At 44.2% G+C, this 15,307-nt stretch overlaps 1 protein-coding gene across 2 annotated transcripts in view; it reads left to right on the forward strand.

Moving 5' to 3' along the window:
• The first annotated feature begins 2,491 nt into the window (after nucleotides 1-2,491).
• LOC146990365 (uncharacterized) overlaps nucleotides 2,492-15,307 on the forward strand; it is a 51,626-nt gene continuing 38,810 nt past the window's right edge. For both annotated transcript variants that reach the window (XM_085772421.1, XM_085772413.1), the window contains exon 1: nucleotides 2,492-2,851. In XM_085772421.1, coding sequence (XP_085628547.1) covers nucleotides 2,659-2,851 — 193 coding nt within the window. In that variant the 5' untranslated portion in view covers nucleotides 2,492-2,658. The remainder of the gene's footprint in view (nucleotides 2,852-15,307) is intronic.

Genomic DNA, 15,307 nt, shown 5'->3' on the forward strand with positions numbered 1-15,307 from the left:
CCTGATGTTGTAATTACGAGAAAAGATCTCGTAATTATGAGATAAAGAAAAAGGAAATGTCTATAAATCCGCTCTTGTTGTCTCAATAGATGAATACTACGGTGGTGCAGTGGTTAGAGCAGTTGCTACCCCTACAGAATACCGAGGATCGAATCCTGGGTGGAGCACATCGTTCTTGTTTTGTATATTAGGCCACTGTAGCCTACATTATTAGACGGCGGGGGACACACCGGCCCATGTTAACCGATTGTGCCGTTCATACACACCAAAGACCCCGGTGCCTGGCCGCCGCCGCCGCCGCTGCTCTAGTGGCGGCCAGGCACCGGGGTCTGTGGAGCAGGTTCATGAAGCCTGGTTGTCCCGACATGACTCAACTCACAACACTGTAACGTTATGCTGTGTGTCTTGTAGCCGAAAAGTAGGCTATAACACACACAACATAACGTGACAGCCGCAGTGTTGTGAGTGAGTCATGTCGGGACAACCAGGCTTCATGAACCCGCTCCACAGACCCCGGTGCTTGACCGCCGCCGCCACTGCTGCTGCTGCTGCTGCTCCGCGGGGAAGGCGAAGCTCACTGCCAGGATCACCGCCGGAGCAGCACCCGGGGAAGGCGATCCTGGCAGTGAGGGTGTGTGAGCCCGGCCGCCGCCGCCGCCGGGGGCAGCCAGGCTCACACACCCATCCTGGCAGTTAAGAGGAGAAACTTTCTGCTTCTAAGTTGTTGTTGTTAAGTTTAGGAGCAGCGGAGCGGCTCGCGGCTGCAGCTCTGTTCACTTCACACACTGAGAATGGAGTTTGTTTTCTTCCGGTAGACGTAAATACGTAACACGTGTACCCCCTGTCCAATCAGAACGCTTCCCGACCCCCAGACGTTAAGCAGAATGAAATAAAGGCTATTTAATATATATATAATGTGTTTTCCATGTTAACCCCAATTTGGAATTATTATTTCCATGTAAACTCGAAGGAGAATATTTTAATTCCAAACTATTTAATTCAGAATAATTAATTCCGAATTTTAAAAAATAATGTAAACGCCCCACCTGGGGTTCGATCCTCAGTCTCCCATATGGGAGGTATCTGCTCTACCCACTGTACCACCGGAGACCATTGTTTCAAAATGATACAAGAGCGGATTTATAGACATTCCCTTTTCTTTATCTCATAATTACGACATCAGGATCTCATAATTACAAGAAATGATCTCGTAATTAAGACATCAGGATCTCATAATTACGACATCAGGATCTCGTAATTACGAGATAGGTGTCTAAAAGAATTTTTATCCAGTGAATGCAATGCGCTTCCGTACTAAGGCCTAAATAGTGTATTTATAAATATAATTTTGATAAAAACTTGTTCCTACATTATTTTTCTAAGCATTGGTTTAAAGGGGGGTCTAACCTGCAATATGCTCTTTAAATTAAAAAAAAAAAAAAGAATCCATGAAGGAGAGTACAGTTGAAGTTTCTGTGGCCATCAATTCTCAGATATTTCTGGCAAGAGGAGACATGTTACTGAAGGCAGGATTTCTGAATGCAGCAGCAGTGCGTGAAGCTGCAGTTATTGAACTGTAGCTTGTCATAGTGAAAATGCATTGTAATAAATGTATGTTGTTTTATAAAAGTGTAACAAATTCTGTAAAATGTCTCTCTGGTGTATTTTGTACTACTTGATGGAAACATGTTCTGTTTTGTTAATAAATTCAGAGTTTATTGAACGAACTTTTTGACTGCATGCTGTCGGTTCGTCAAGATTGCATACTGGAGGATGTAAGAAGGGTAGATTATCCAGCTGTTAAGGCATATGAAACAATGGACAGTGTCAGCTAATGCTGATGCTGCGGTGCAATCACAATAATGTCCAAGGGTGTTTTTATTAGTTCATCCAGCTTCTGAACACGATCGCTGACTTCTCCACTGTGATGCTGGAAAGACTGGGCGCTGTTATTCCTGAGTGAGTGAGTGGTTAGCACTGTTGCCTCACAGCAAGAAGGTCTTGGGTTCGAATCCGGGGCCGCCCAGGGCCTTTCTGTGTGGAGTCCGGGTGCTCCGGTTTCCCCCACCACTAAAAACATGTCGGCTAGGTTAATCCTCCAGTCAGTGCCCCTGACCAAAGGCACTGGCTCATAATCTGGAGTTGGTCCCCGGGCGCTGCACCGCGGCTGCCCACTGCTCCATCAGGGATGGGTTAAATGCAGAGAAAGAATTTCACTGTACTAGCTGTATATGTGACTAATAAAGTACCTTTACCTTTTACCTTTACCAGGGGAAACTAATCACAGAGGCCTTCTTCTTGTTCTTCCAAAATGTTTCCCTACCTGCATGTACATTTTTCTTTCAGAAAAGGAAGAGTGAAGAAAGCCCTGTAAGACTGTCCAGTAGAGGGCAGTGATGCGCCTCGACGAGTATAGGTTACACTTCCGGAAACAACAAAGCAGAGAAGAAGCAGGAGGAGGAAGAGGAGCAACAATACATCCATGGGAGCAACGCGGGTCTCCTTGGAGGAGACAACAGATACCACGATGTCCTGTGGTTTAAGAGGTGTTTGTTGAAGTTGTCGCGGTTTCTAGGATGATATCTGTGTACGTACCTAGAGTCGCGGTTGAGGAAACAATAGAGTGATTTGGCGGGAACAACCGAGAGTTTGAGTAAAATGTCTGAGGTCGAGGATCCGAGAGGATTCGTTACCGAGAGACTCACCGCCGTCTCCCAGGAAACCTCAGCGGCCGTGGACGGAGTCGTAGCCGGGAACGAGGCGGAGGCTTCGGGCTTCAGACAGGAGATCGAGCGGCAGAGGAACATGGTGGATGTTCTCCTGCAGCCTCGGGTCGTCCTCCACAAAATCGGTTGGTGATTCAGTTTTAAATCCACGAACATCAAAATCCTGGTTTGTAGAGAAAGTTGACATGTTGTAGCATAGGGGAGAGTGGGGTAATGTGAGACACCCCCTGTATCTAGAAAACGGAACACATTTATGGTCATCTGACCATTATGTTTTCAAGCTCCTTCCATTCCCCCATGGCCATGAAGGAGAGGACCTCATGATGCTGTGGAAAGCATGTTTTTTTCACAAAAATATAATTTTGCATGTAAAAGTAAATTTTCTTGGTGTCAATTTAATCAACTGTTGTGCCAAAACAAATTGATTCAGGTAGAAAAACTTACTTGATACATGATGATGAACTACCAACACATAAAACCATGTGATGATGCTGGCTGAAAATTAGGCTGAATTTCTAAGAGAGGTTATTTTTTCTAAAATGGGGGTGTTGGGGTAAAGTGAGACAAATGCTGCGGGGTAAAGTGAGACCATGGATGTATATAATAAATCCATGAGTGAGACACTGTGAGCACACCACACACAAAGATTTAGCCTACACTAGAATCTCGTCCCCCAAGCCAGAAATCTCGCGTGATCAATGATCTGTAGCCACACTGCTTTGTTATGCTATGTGCTCTCAGTCAACTCGCTTATTTATTGGTTAATTAACTCAATTTTAGTCACATTCCACTTTGTCGGCTCCCCCCACACACAAGATGACTTTTGATCAAAATGGTCACATTGTCGGGGCCTACAATCTGACCCCCAGACTATCTAACTGGTTCTATCTGTCATTTGAAAGTTAATTAAAACTAGGGCCGGGACTCAATTAAAAAAATTAATCAAATTAATTAGAGGCTTTGTAATTAATTAATCGCAATTAATCGCATTTTAATCGCATATAAATATTTGACCTGAGCATTTTTTTTCACATGGATTTTAGTATACCATTGAATGACTGAATACATAAGCTTAAGCAACAAAACATTGTTTTTTTTCAAGGTGGTACTTAACCAAGACCAACAGACTAGGGATGCAAATTATCGATTAATTCATTAATGATATTTGATACAGATTAAATGGTCTTTCCTGCCAATACACTATGATAATTACTGTAGTATTTAACTAGGCTACTTAAATCACAGTAGCATAAACTGATTTGTTGAACTCAGCCTGATGTAAACATTAATAAAACTCAGTAACCAATCACACAGGCAGCTCCATGTTGTCCCTGTGTGATGTTCAGGGACAGGTCAGGACAGTCTGAAGACAGACAGCTCTGAGGTGAAGTCTTATGCACCATGAAACACTGACAGGTCTGTAGCTACATCTTGACCACATATCAGCTGTTCAGCTGCAGCAGAGGAAACTCCGCTGTTCTCAGCTTTTTTTTTTTTAAACATGCCCTCCCCCTCCCCTCCCCTCCCAGCGGAGCGGAGCAAGCAACAAGCCTGCTGCTGCCTGCAGAAACCGAATGCGGAGTAAAATGTCATATTCACAGTCACAACTTCCACAATAAAACCAAAGATTACCTGTTCAACATAAACTCAGCACCGCTGCTGCAGCAGCCTGACCGGGTCTCTCTGCACTGCGGCGCCGCGGAGCGACAGGTCCCGACTCTTCCTGCTTCTCTTCCCCAGACACAGGACCCTGTCCTAGGTCACCCAGCGCGAAGAGTCTCCGTGTAGCTCGGCTGTGCTCGGTGCTAGCCCACTAATAGCGGCGGTGCCAGCCCCGATGCCGCCGCTGTGCACCAGCTGCCGAGGCGGTGCCAGTTGCCGTCGTCGCCGTCCCCGGCAACGGGACCGCGGCGACCGCCGGTACGGGCAGCGCCGCCATTAGCAGCCATTAGCACAGCCTCATGCTACAGGGAGACTCCTCGCGCTGGGTGACCGGCCACATGGTGTTGTGTCTGGGGGAGAGGAGCAGAAAGACCGGGGCCTGGAGCTCCGCGGCGCCGCGGTGCAGAGAGACCCGCTCAGGCTGTGGCTGCGGCTGGAAGCGGCTGTGTGACAGGGAGAGGAGGAAGACCAGTAGCTCAGCAGGGCCGCGTGTATATCGGACCACAGGACCATAATCGCTGTATAAACTATGTAAATAATAATTACCAATGCTCCAAATCGTAGACCATAGCTTTAACTCGTTACTCACTGGTTTCTTAGCGATGGTACAGCCTGAGGCCAGTATACAACAGGTAACAGTGTTGTTGTCTCTTTTCACCTCCTCTCTCCCTTGCAGTGATCAGTGCATGGATGTATTATATTAACAGTGTCGGCGGCTTGTTAGATGATTGTGCTCAAGTGTAATCAGTATGCCTGAAACTCATCCAGTGAGAAACGTTCCGCGGTGCAAAATAAGTGCGATTAAATGCGTTAATTTCTTTAACGCGTTAATGTTTGTGTAATTAATTAATCGTAATTAACGCGTTAAAGTCCCGGCCCTAATTAAAACATTTTGTGTTGTATTTGGTTTTGGTTTTGAGTCACTTTGTGTTGAGAAAACAAAAGTGCTTAATTGACCAATCCCCATGATTCTGCTACTAGTCCGACATTAGTTCTGGAAAGTGTGGTTGTCATAGCCTCGTAAACCAGCCTCTTGCGGAAGTTCATTTCATTTCATTCCGAGGGAGAGTCTGGCCTCATCCCCATTCTAAGCGTTTGGACTGAAACCCTCAGAAGGCCGAGCCAATCAGTGTCGCCCGCTGTGATTGACACAGCACGTTGGCCAATCAGGGACCGACTGGTGCAACGCCCCGTCACTACACCAACTTGCTGATTGGCTGAATGGGGTTGTCTGTCAACGCTACTACCAAAGATATTAAACCGTCTTTGCTACTACTCCCGCCCAGCTCCCGCCCACCCCAAACACTTAGAGGGGGGATGAGGCCAGACTCTCCCGAGAAATGAAATGAAATGCATGTCCACGAGAGGCTGGTTTACGAGGCTATGGTTGTCAAGCTAGCTGTCAGGATTCTAACTGTGACAACATGTGTTATGGTAGTTTCAGAGTGGAAAAAGTAAGTGGATCAGTTTACCCCCTTGATTTTTCTAGTTTGTCTCAGTTTACCCCTGACCTGGGGTAAAGTGAGACACGAGACCACTTTTTTTAAAACAATCATATTTTCACTGTCCTTCGTCCTAAATACATTCTGATAATTTACATTGCTAGGCAACATCCTGAATTAATGGGAAATGTGTACATTTTACTGATAAATCATTTTAGCTCGCTTAGAGGGGAGCAAATGTAAAAAGTGTCTCACTTTACCCCACTCTCCCCTACTAACTTACATTTAACTTTTTTTGCGGGCATCAACAATTGTATCGGGAAGTTATTAAAGCAGAAGTAAGCGATATTTTTGTGTTAATATCAGGTGGCAACCCTCCGTGACGTCACCCATTGGTTTGTGAAGGGCCGTTTGTGAAGCCAGGAGATTGGCTTTCAGGGCGCCGCCATCTTTGATTTTTGGAGCCAGAAGAAACCATATTTGGACGAGGGGGCGGAGCTAAGGAGGGTCGAGGGGCGGGTCGGACCCGTGTCTCCGAGGCTGCTAATTTACCCAGCAACACCGGCTAACTGCCAAGCGGCTACGCTGCTAACACCATTAGCATCTACAACTCGAGGTAAACTTCATATTTAACAGTGAAAGTAATCTCAGTAATCAAGCTTATTAAATACATGTCATGTTTGAACTACACGAAGATCCCATGAGGAGTAATGTGTCACGTTATTGTAGCCGATGTTAGCATTAATAAGCTAATGTAAAGCTGTGAAACGTATTGTGATATTGTGTTTAAATTGTTTTACAGAAACGGGAGAGTTTCTGTCTCAAACTGTAAAGCTGCAACACATTAACTGTCATGGACTGAGACTGGTGGGTGACGGCTCCTGGACTTGATGTTACCTCACCTGCATCACCGATGATCGGCTGCTGGAGCTCCGACCTGTCGACCACGTTACACTGCATTCACCCAGCTATTAGCTATTATTTTACATTCCTATTATATATATGCACATTTTTTTTATAGGTTACCAACATGATGTTGTACTGGAAATTCAGCTAATATAATACAAGCTTGCCTTTTGACAGTATGGCTCACCTTTACATCATCCACAGCTTATAAAACGTTTTCAATGCTGTAAAATGCTAAAATTAGTGCATCTTAAACCTGAAATTAATTTATTTACTAAGATTTGCTTCACTGATTTTTAATGGGCCAGATCTGTACAGTAACATGAATGCCAAGACACACTGCTGTAATCAATAAATTCAGGAAAAACTTAGAGGACTATTTCTATGTATGCTTTCATTACACACAAGAAAAACACAAATGTTTAATGTTACCCTCCTTGAAATGATAATAAAGCATCCAGAGATGAATATCAGAGCTTGTGCTTTCCTGATGTTTCTTGTCAACTAATCTATGATACTGAAAACAATAATTCACCAAAGTGTCACATTATATTGGCCACGAGGTCATGTTAAATATGTAAAAGAAATACTACAGTATAATCACAGTAACTTTCTTTATTATTACATTTTCAATGATAACAATCATGGTCTGAATAAAACATTTGTATTAACTGGACTATGAAAATAGCTGCTTCAAAATCTTCACTGTCAATTTTATGTTCACCCTAAAAAGTGTGAGGTCAAATGTGGACATGGAATAATAAACAAACAGTTGGTCTGTTCTCTCATAGGAGGTTTTCTGGTTTCATCATCATCACAGCTCCACACATGATGTCCTCCTTCTGTTGGCACCGGTCACTCAGCTCTCACAGTGGCTCCTTAGAATCACAGTAAAACACAAGAACTTTAAAACATTGTTGAGAGGTGCAGGACTGTCTGCTTCAGTTTTTTGTGTGTGATTTTACAGCAGTAAATGACAAATCCCCACCTGTATTTATCAGTAACGTTACAGTATGATAAAGTTACGAGCAAGATAACAAGTTGATGGATAAACCTGGGGGGGTTGCAGCGTGTAGACCGATCCCACCGATCACTGTTCTGCTAAACATGACGCTGTGGTCGTTAAATATTAAACCGGATTTATCTCGGTCCGGTAAAAGTCAGAGACGAGCTACGGTTAGCATGGCTAACACGGAGCTAACGGCGAGCTAACGTTAGCCGTGTGTAGCAAAGTGAATCGGTTATTCACATTAACTCTAAAATTAACTTGTCTTGGACGGTGACAGTCTCGTGTTCTCCGGTCAAAACACACAGGAGAACACACGGGAAAGTAATCAGTGGTCTTCTGGAATATACAACAAATTAAATATAATTTTTACACATTCAGAAAAAAAAAAAATACTCACCAAATCGTGATATCAGCTGAAATTAAAACTGGCTGAAATTAATTAACTGCCAACACTGTACCTGTGCTATATATCATCCACACATATCGACAAAATATCAGAAATTAAATAAACTGACTGAACACAATAAGCAAACGACGGGAGCTCCCCGGTCCTCAGTGTCTGATCCACCGGTGTCTGACCTGTGACGTCTCAGTCATCAGGCTGTCAATCATTTTTCGTGCTGGAAGGTGATTGGTCAGTTATACCAACCTTTAAGGACTAATATCTAATTAATTATAGATTTTTTTTCAGATGGACCACCAGGTCATATTTAAGGATGAGGAACTTAAGCTGTTTAGACCGTTATCAGTTGTGAAAAAAAATTATTGATCGAGTATTTCATGATTGAAAATGAATGGGAGTGGATTGGAACCAGGGCTTCTTGGAAACACCCCTAGCGGATCTCGGGGGGATTGCAAGTAAAGTCACTTCCGCGTTGGCTTCACTTTTCAGACCGGAAGTCTACGTCCATTTTTTTTTTTACAGTCTATGGTTAATATAAGTCTTAAATAGTTGTATCTTCCGACAGCAATCACTTACATAGAGTGTTTGGACCGAAATACGGGTTTGTCAGTCACTCTGCTCTGCGCTGAGCCGAGGAGAAAACTTTTCTCGTATCCTACAAGTTTTATCCAATGAGGAGAGAGAACGGCATGAAGGGCTGTGTGTGTGCAGTCCAGTGCAGCCAAGGGATGCGCCTGAATGTGGTGACGTAGGGACGAGGACCAATAGATCCATGACGAGGGCGGGGGCTGCTAACTTCATCGGCTGACTAGACGTTATGGTGCGTTCAAGGCAACTTGTAACTCGTGTTTTTCCGACCTGTGAAGTCGTACCAGTTCGATCTGGTACGAGTTCACGGGTCGGAAGTTACGAGTGACCGTTATGGTGCACTTTCACAGGTACAGGGATGCAAACAGCGCGCCGAAAAGCGAAACTCGCCTCGGGGGGGGGGGGGGGTCTCAGCTTCTCAGCTGGGGTCAGTAAAATGTTTTTCTAACAGGCTGACAGTGACAATCACGTGAAACTGAGGCAAACTCATTCATGGTTGTCTCTGATTATACTGATAACAGCCTTCCTCCAATGTAGACGCGCGACATGCGCGCTCATTAAAGTGGCGCGTAGCCGCGTGCAGTCAGTGCGACGGCAACGCCGTTTTTTCCCCCCGTGCATGTCCATGGCAGGGGTCGCGTTAACCGGATATTTTCCGTCATTAGGCCATCCGTCATTTTGACAGATTGCAATTCACAGCCATGGCCGTCTGGCCATGTGCATTTGTTTACAATGAAGCCGGCGGATAATCAATAAATGGAGCGGTGGATAACGTTATAAAACATATACAATGTCACAAAGTCACTACGGTGAGAATTAGATTAAAAAAAAAAAAAAAACCTCACAGCTGGCTGGTGCGCTCAGTAGAAAACGCTGTAGTAGGCTACATCCTCTAGGCCTGTGTGGCGCTGTTAGTGCTGCCACACAGAAACACTAACAGCCGGGGAAGAAGACAGAAAGCTTCCCCGCAGTATTCAAACTCCTTCAAGTGGATTAAATGTTGACTGGGAGTCGTGTCAGTGCAAATATGACGGTCGATAATGATTTAACGGGCGAGATTTAGCTGCAGTGTCCGAGGGGCCGACAGTAGTCAGCTGTTAAGTTACGTAGCTGTAAGCTACACAGCGGTGTGTCTCGGTACAGGTAGAGCAGTGGGGATAGGACATCACCGTTTCACACACTCGCCGCGCACAACTCTTCTAAATAATAATAATAATTTTATTTATAGAGCACTTTCCCTCAAAGTGCTGTACAGTTACAGAACGTTTAAAAACACGTGAAAACAGACACAACAATAAAACAACAGTTCAAACATGGATGACAGAGAAGGCAAAAACACCTACTCATACGTGACAGTATACAAGTGGGTCTTAAGCTTAGCTTTGAAAACCTCAACTGAACATGACTGCCTGATGTCCAAGGGTAGACTGTTCCACAAAGTAGGTGCGCGGAAGGAAAAAGCCCGCTCACCTGCTGTCTTTTTATTCACCTTAGGGACACTCAGGTAATCACTCGCCTGGGAGCGCAAAGGTCGTACAGGTACATAAGTGTAAACAAGATCTGACATATAGATCGGAGCAAGACCATTTAAAATTTTATACGTCAACAACAGCACCTTGAAATCGGCTCTAACCCGAACAGGGAGCCAATGAAGAGAGGCCATTACAGGGCTGACATGTTCATAACGGGATGATCCGGTCAGCAAACGGGCTGCTGCATTTTGGACTAACTGCAGACCACGAAGGCTCTTTTTGGGCAGTCCAGATAAAAGTACATTACAATAATCTAACCTTGAAGTTACAAAGGCATGAATAAGAGTCTCTGCGTCTTTCAAAGAAAGGATAGATCTTATCTTAGCGATTTTTCTGAGGTGAAAAAATGCAATTTTAGTCACCTCCTTTAAATGTGACTCAAAAGAGAGGGTCTGGTCAAAGAGCACTCCAAGATTTTTTACCTTGTCCTTGCAGTGAATAACACATTCATCCAGAGATACAGTAAAGTGATCAAACCGGTGGCATAACTTTGCTGGTCCGATAGCTATCATTTCGGTCTTCGCTGCATTAAGCAGCAGAAAGTTTGTTGATAGCCAGGTCCTCACAGTGGCCAAACAGGCTGTAAGTTTATCAGAGCAGGACCCATTTTCTGCAACAACTGGCATATATATTTGTAAATCATCTGCATAACAGTGAAAAACAATTCCAAAGGAACGCATAATCAGACCAAGTGGTGCCAAGTATAATGAGAACAGTAATGGACCAAGGACAGAGCCTTGAGGAACCCCGTACCTAACAGGGCAAGACTCAGAAAATGTATTGTTATAGAGAACACAATGAGATCGATCTGACAGGTAAGATCTTAACCATTTAAGTACCTGGCCTGAGATGCCAAAATAGTTTTCGAGCCTGTCCAGAAGTATATTGTGATCCACAGTATCAAACGCAGCGCTAAGGTCTAACAATAGCAAGACAGATGTTGTCTCTGAATCCAGGGCCAATAATAAAACGTTTACCACTTTTGTGAGTGCTGTTTCTGTAGAGTGATTAGCACGAAAAGCAGACTGTAATGGCTCAAATAGATCATTTGAAGACAGGAACTGTAAAAGTTGGTGTGAAACCACTTTCTCAAAGACTTTGGATAAAAAAGCTAGATTTGAGACTGGTCTATAATTAGCTAAGGAGTTTGCATCCAGATTAGGTTTCTTCAATAAGGGTTTAACAACAGCGGTCTTAAAACATGATGGAAACACTCCAGTGGCTAGCGAGAGATTAAGGATATCTAAAATATATAGACCTAGCGTTGGCCAAAGCTCCTTTACAACCCATGCCGGGAGAGAATCAAGAGGGCAGGTCGTGCTTCTTGCGGCCATAACAATCTTAGTTAGTGTGGCCAAAGAGGTGGGTTCGAAAACAGAGAGAACTTGTTTTACAGAGCTACATATATTGACAACAGAGTCTGATCCCCCAGCAAGAGAATGCGTTACTCTGGATCTGATGTCCTCGACTCTATTATTAAAATGTTCCATAAAGTCCTGTGCTGAGAGGTCAGTGCTGATGACTAGCTGTCGATCTTGTGTCAACTTAGAGACAGTGTCAAATAAAAGCCTTGGATTGTGCTTATTATTCAAAATCAGATTAGAATAGTAGGCTGCCTTCGCGGCAGACATTCTGGACTGGTAAGTGGTCAAGCTGTTTTGCCATGTTTGATAATGACCCTCCAGTTTAGAGTGACGCCACTGGCGCTCCTGTTTTCTGCAGCTTTTCCTGAGACTTAACAAATCCTCATTTAGCCAGGGCATGGGATTTTTCTGAGAGCACTTCCGAGACTTTGCCGGTGCCACCAGATCCAACAATCCCTGGAGTGCACTATTAAAATTTTCAGTAAGACTGTCCACTGAAAGGGATTTGGTGAAAACTGAGTCAACTGTTGATGGCAGTCTAAGGTTAAGATCATTCAGGGCCCCAGGTCCTATATAACGAGACAACTTCATATTTGGGGATGTTTTTTGAGAGGAAAATAAATTAGGAATCATAATATCAAAAAGTAACACTGAGTGATCTAAAATTGGCAAGACAGAAATTTCATTAATTGACACAGACACCCCATAGCCTAGAACCAGATCTAATGTGTGTCCATGCTGATGTGTTGGTCCAGAAACAAACTGTATGAGGTCAAAAGACTCAATAACATTTAAAAAGTCTCTAACCAGGGGCTTGTCGTTACAACAAACATGAATATTGAAGTCACCAACGATCAGTATCTTTTCATAATGTAAAATAAATCTGGATAAAAAGTCAGCAAACTCCGAGATAAACTTATCGTTGTACTTCGGTGGACGGTAAATCACAGCAATTAGAACAACAGATGGTATATTTATCGTGAAAAGCTGCAATTCAAAACTAGTGACATGATCACAATATGAAATCAATTTGCATTTAAAACTATTATTAAAAAATGAGGCAATTCCCCCTCCTCTACCAGTCAGCCTAGGAGAGCTGAAAAAGCTACAGTCAGGAGGACAAAGTTCCAACAGGGGTGCAACTTCCCCGTCACGCAACCACGTCTCAGTTATAAACATTAAATCTAAGGCATGAGAGTTACAGAGGTCACGAAGTACAAAAGTTTTGTTGGATAGTGACCGGGCGTTTAGGAGAGCCATCTTGATTTTGGCCTCATCATCAGTCACTCGTGGGGTGCAGTCCAGCCGACGCAGGTTTTCAACATTCACACCACCGCTCCCACGCCACCTCCAGTTTTTTGGTTTATAGAGTCTGGGTTTAATCAATGTTGGAATATTTAAGGGTTCTTTAGTTAACATAGGAGGATGTGAGATACTTGCAGTTGGGGCAATAGTTTTGATTGGGGGACCAGCAGCTAAGGGGGTAGCTGACAGGGAAGGCCAGCAGGGGGAGCTCTCAACAGACTTAGCAGCCACAGCAGCAATAGCAGTAAAAGCAACAAGACCCGCACTGTCAAGGCCAGGGTTGTGAGGTGAACGGATGAAGGACTGGGCAGGGTCTTGCTGAAGAGACCATCAATTTAAACTGAAGGCGATGAAATTTATGAAGTTGCGACTCAGCCTTTCGGTTCCCATCCTGTTCAGGTGGAGCCCGTCTGATTTAAATAGGTCACGCTCTGTCCAGAAATAGTCGAAGTTGCTTATGAAGCCTAGCCCAGTGGCAGTTGCAAAGCTGTGCATCCAGAGGTGTAAGCTAAAGAGACGGCTAAAGCGTTCTGAGCTTTTTAACATGGTGGGTATTGGGCCAGACAAAACACAAATCTTTCCAAGACTTTCTACAGTGTTAACCAATGATTCCAGATCATAATGAAGTTGAGTGGATTGTCTGGACATAACATCATTGGTGCCTGTGTGTAGGAGAACTGTTTGTGCAGTGGGATGGAGATCGATAATAGACGGTATCAGCTCTACAAAATCAGTAGTTTTACCGCCAGAAAGGCAGTAAGTGATGGGACCTGGAAGATGGACATTTCTAATGATAGAGTCGCCGATTATAAGAATTTCAGGGGGTTGATTTTTGCAGCCATTATCATAAACCGCTAGTTTAGGCGGCAGGGATAGGTGGGCGGTGACAGGAGCATCAGGAATATCAGGAGAAGTGGGGACACCTGCGCCGATGACGTCATCGTTTCCGCTCGACGTGACAGGCTCTGTGTTTAGTCGGGGGAATGAGGACTGTGGGACAGGGAGAGAAGGCCAGGATTCTGCGTTGGATGATAAAGGAGGGGACAAACAACGGAGACGTTTTCCTTTGGACATTTGTGGACTGGATGGAGGAGTGCGGCGTTTTCTGTTTTGGGAGCCGAGCAGCGCTGGCTGCTGCAGAGCGGTGTGTGAGCATGTGTCTATGTGCTCGGTTAGGTTCTCTTCAGTGAGATAAAGCTTGAGGCAAAGGCAACGTCAAGCCTTCTTTTAATGTATTTTGCCCGCCGTGGCATTGTTTATAACACTTAAAGCTGAGTGGGGTTTGGTCCTGTCTGAATTTGTGCTGCATCTGGCTGTGTGGTCTATAGCTTCAGTTGTTTCAGTGATGCGCAATGGCTGCGTGCGTGCGTAAAAGAGAGATGAGAGAGAGAGAGAGAGAGCGAGAGCTAACGCCAGTGCACTATGCGGTGCCTATGTGAAAACGTGCTCCTTTGGATGTTTTGGTATAACACATGGGTTAGCATGTTGATTGTTGACAGAAAACTGATTTCATCATCACGTAAGTTGTATTTAGATGTTGAGTGGCAGAAAGTGACCCCCTCATTCACTGACTGACCCACGGTTAGATGTGCTCTGACGCCGACTCTGCTCCGGAGCATTCTCTGTTCAATTTGTTTGGACTTGATATGAATTAAACATGAATTAAAATTGAATGCTATTGAATATGGCATTATTATCATAAAAAAAAATTAAAGTGACCGGTAAAAATAGATTATGACGAATTTTTTATGACCCGGTCAGTCAAAATGACCGGCGACGAAAAAGTCTAGCGCAACCTCTGGTCCATGGAGCTGTGCGCCGCGGACATGCACGGTTCCCTACGTTGCTGTGTCAGGCAGGTGTTTCCCACGGAGCTCTGCCCCGTTTCAGAGGTGAAGGAAGCCCTAAGTGGAAAGACGTCGCCTCCGCGATGTAGAATGTAATGTGTTCAATTCAAAAAGTGAAACTAACACATTATATATATATATGTCCACAGTGGCGGCCTTAGACAGCTGGGGGCCCGTTTCAATATTTCATATGAGGCCCTACCCTGTTAAACATCAAATTATTTTCCAGCTATGTGCCCATGTGTCGCTGATGCTTTAAACCCTGAAAGGACGCAGTAAACGCACTATCCATGCATCCCAGGTACACACAACACATTAAGTGTTAAAATCACTATCAGGGCAAGAAACCAGGACTTAGCAGAAAAAAGTGAAGTTGGTTTTCATCAAAAAGCAAAATCATTATGTACATTTTCAGACAAACTACAGGCTTTAACAATATTCTGAATTTAAATTGGCAACAAAAGTAATGAGAGCAAAGTGCTCCGCGTTATTTCAGCACCACGACCACGGACAAGGAAAGGAC

This window comes from Trachurus japonicus, chromosome 3, assembly GCF_045865225.1.
Source record: "Trachurus japonicus isolate A0001 chromosome 3, Traja_1.0".
NCBI lineage: Eukaryota > Metazoa > Chordata > Actinopteri > Carangiformes > Carangidae > Trachurus > Trachurus japonicus.